Source organism: Phaseolus vulgaris, chromosome 11 (assembly GCF_000499845.2).
Source record: "Phaseolus vulgaris cultivar G19833 chromosome 11, P. vulgaris v2.0, whole genome shotgun sequence".
In the NCBI taxonomy this organism is placed as follows: domain Eukaryota; kingdom Viridiplantae; phylum Streptophyta; class Magnoliopsida; order Fabales; family Fabaceae; genus Phaseolus; species Phaseolus vulgaris.
In genome coordinates, this window is record NC_023749.2 from 49,692,038 (window position 1) to 49,694,695 (window position 2,658).

General features: G+C 27.9%; 1 protein-coding gene across 1 annotated transcript; it reads left to right on the top strand.

Annotated features, from left to right (window-relative positions):
- Positions 1-918: 918 nt before the first annotated feature.
- LOC137829102 (MLP-like protein 43) lies at positions 919-2,355 on the top strand. The gene is made up of 2 exons (XM_068635900.1): positions 919-1,174; positions 1,859-2,355. Exons 1-2 carry the CDS (start codon positions 988-990, stop codon positions 2,128-2,130), a joined length of 459 nt encoding a protein of 152 aa, XP_068492001.1. The 5' UTR covers positions 919-987; the 3' UTR covers positions 2,131-2,355.
- The last annotated feature ends 303 nt before the right edge of the window (positions 2,356-2,658 follow it).

The following is a 2,658-nucleotide window of genomic DNA, read 5'->3' on the forward strand; positions in this document are numbered from 1 at the left end:
TCACAATATATATAAATATTGATAAAATCTATAAATATGATATGCACACTGGTAGAGGAAGGTGTAAGACAAATTTATTTAATAGAGCATATAATTAAAGTTAATTACATTAAAATATAGTTCACACTGGGAGAGATAATTTGAGGTGGATCATGCAGGTCGATCCAAGTTTGTTATGAAAAACATAGGACAAACTCACTATTTTGGTTTATTGACCCGCTTAAGTCTGTTTCGCATTATTTGTAATTCGAGCGGGTCAGATATAGATCAGGGCATATCAGTTGGCTAGCCTGCATAATAATAAGAAAAAGGTGTTTCTTTCTGCATTCCATCAAATTTCTTCCTACACCCTGTCAATTCTAGAAATTGATTTCTGAATGGTAAAATATCTGTCACAATAAAGTTATTTTGGAGTATTTTTTTTTCACTTATGAATTTCAAATTTCAAAATTTACTTTTTATGTTATGGAAATTAGTTGGGTGCAGTAGGAAATTTGATGGGTGCAGGAAGAAACACTCTAATAAAAAAATATAAAATTTTCTCCTCCAATTTATAAACTATTTATTAATAATAAAAATTAATTTAAATCCCTAAACCAGTATCTAATTTAGTCAATATAACAACTAATTATTTTTAGTTCCTAAAATTAATTTCTATTTAATAATTTTTTTAATAGTATAAATAAACGTAAATACTAATAAAAACTATAAAAATAATATATCCATTAAAAAAAACATATATAATGATGATGAGTCACCAACTATATCATTGATTAACTCTTTTTTCTCTTTCAAACTAATATAAATAACAAGTTTTCAAATTAAAAAATCACATCCTTTTCCAAGTTAAGAGAAAGAGGTCCCAATTCAACTATTTTTGAAGAGTTAGGTGAATTGTGTTACTATATAAATGGTGGCATTATCATTCTTCACCATCCCTCATCCTTGTTCTTTGCATTATTATCACTTGCTTCTTTCTTCATCACCATGACTCTTTCTGGCAAAATCAGCACTGAAATTGGAGTTCATGCAACTGCTGCAAAGTGGTTCAACTTCCAATTAACGCAACTGCATCAGGTTCAACACCTAACTGATCATGTTCATGAAACAAGGCTGCATGAGGGTGAAGACTGGCATCACCATGAGACTATCAAACACTGGACTTATGTCATAGGTAAGTATGCAAACAAAACTTATAGGGGAGATATTCATCTTTTGTAAGATTAAATATCTTTTTTCTTTAAAAAAAAAATAGATTATTGAAAAAATTTCAACAAAACATTTCACCATCATGTTTATCTAATACTACAAGAAAATCATTAAATAACAATTAAATTTAAAAACAAAAAATAATTAGTTACTATATTGACTAAATTAGATATTTTTCAAGACTAAAAGATTATTAGTATCTAAAATGTGATTTTTATTGTTAATAAAATAGTTTCTAAATTGGTATCTAAATTAGTTACTACCAAAGTTTTAGCTACTAATATTTTAGATTCTGAATTAGTCTCTAAAATACTAATAGAGATTAATTTAGAACATAAGTAATCAGTAGCTAAAACCTTAGTAATTAATAGTTAGATATCGATTTAGAAACTACTTTATAAATTTGGTTTTTTAGAGACTAATTTAAAATCTAAAATATTACTAACTAAAATTTTGGTAACTAATTTAGATATTAATTTTGAAACTATTTTATAATATTTGATTAATAATAGAAACCACATTATACACTAATAATTTTTAGTCTTTAAATTAGTATATAATTAAGTCAATATAGCGAGTAAAATCTATTTAAAGTTATAAATTCTGTTGGTTTTACTCATATAACTTTTGATTGGTTGTGAAAGAACAGATGGTAAGGTTGTAAAGGCTCATGAGAAAATTGAATCTGTTGAAGAAGAGAAGAAAACAATCCACTACAAGCTCTTCGGAGAAGACATAGAGCACAGTTTTAAGGTGTTTAAGCTCATATTTCAAGCAATTGATAAGGAAAATGGTGGTGCTATTGTAAAATGGACCTTTGAATATGAGAGGGTTGGTGAAGAAGTGGATCCTCCATATGGCTATGTCGAGTACTTCCACAAATGCACCAGAGATATTGATGCTCATCTTCTTAAGGAATAACTCCAAGAAGAAAATAAAAGAAGAAATAATGGAGTTAAGTGTTGTTATTATGTAGGTCAATGTTGCAAGAAATAATGAAACTTCAAAAAGTATCTGTTCTTTGAAATGTGTAGTGTTCCATGTGATGCATATAAATAAATGTTTGTGTAATTGTGTGTTTGTATTGGATATTGACACTTCTAAGGGTGAAATATATAAATAAAAAAAATGTTAGATTTATGATAATTCTAGTACATTTCTAACACGATTTTAAAAATCGAAACATCAAAACATACCTATCGAAACATAAATATTTATTATCAATTTATATAATTTATTTATAGTGTTAAGAAGTGGGCTTTAAACCTAACTCAACCCCATAAAACCAGTTCATAGGATGAGGGTTGCACCCACTTATATACGATGAAATGTCTTAATCTCTAGTCGTTGTGAGAAGATTTGTTTTAGGTGAGACTTGAAATTAAGCCAAGGTGGAGATTTGTTGATTTTGGCTTAATCCCAAGTCCCACATCGGTGGGTTCATTGTTT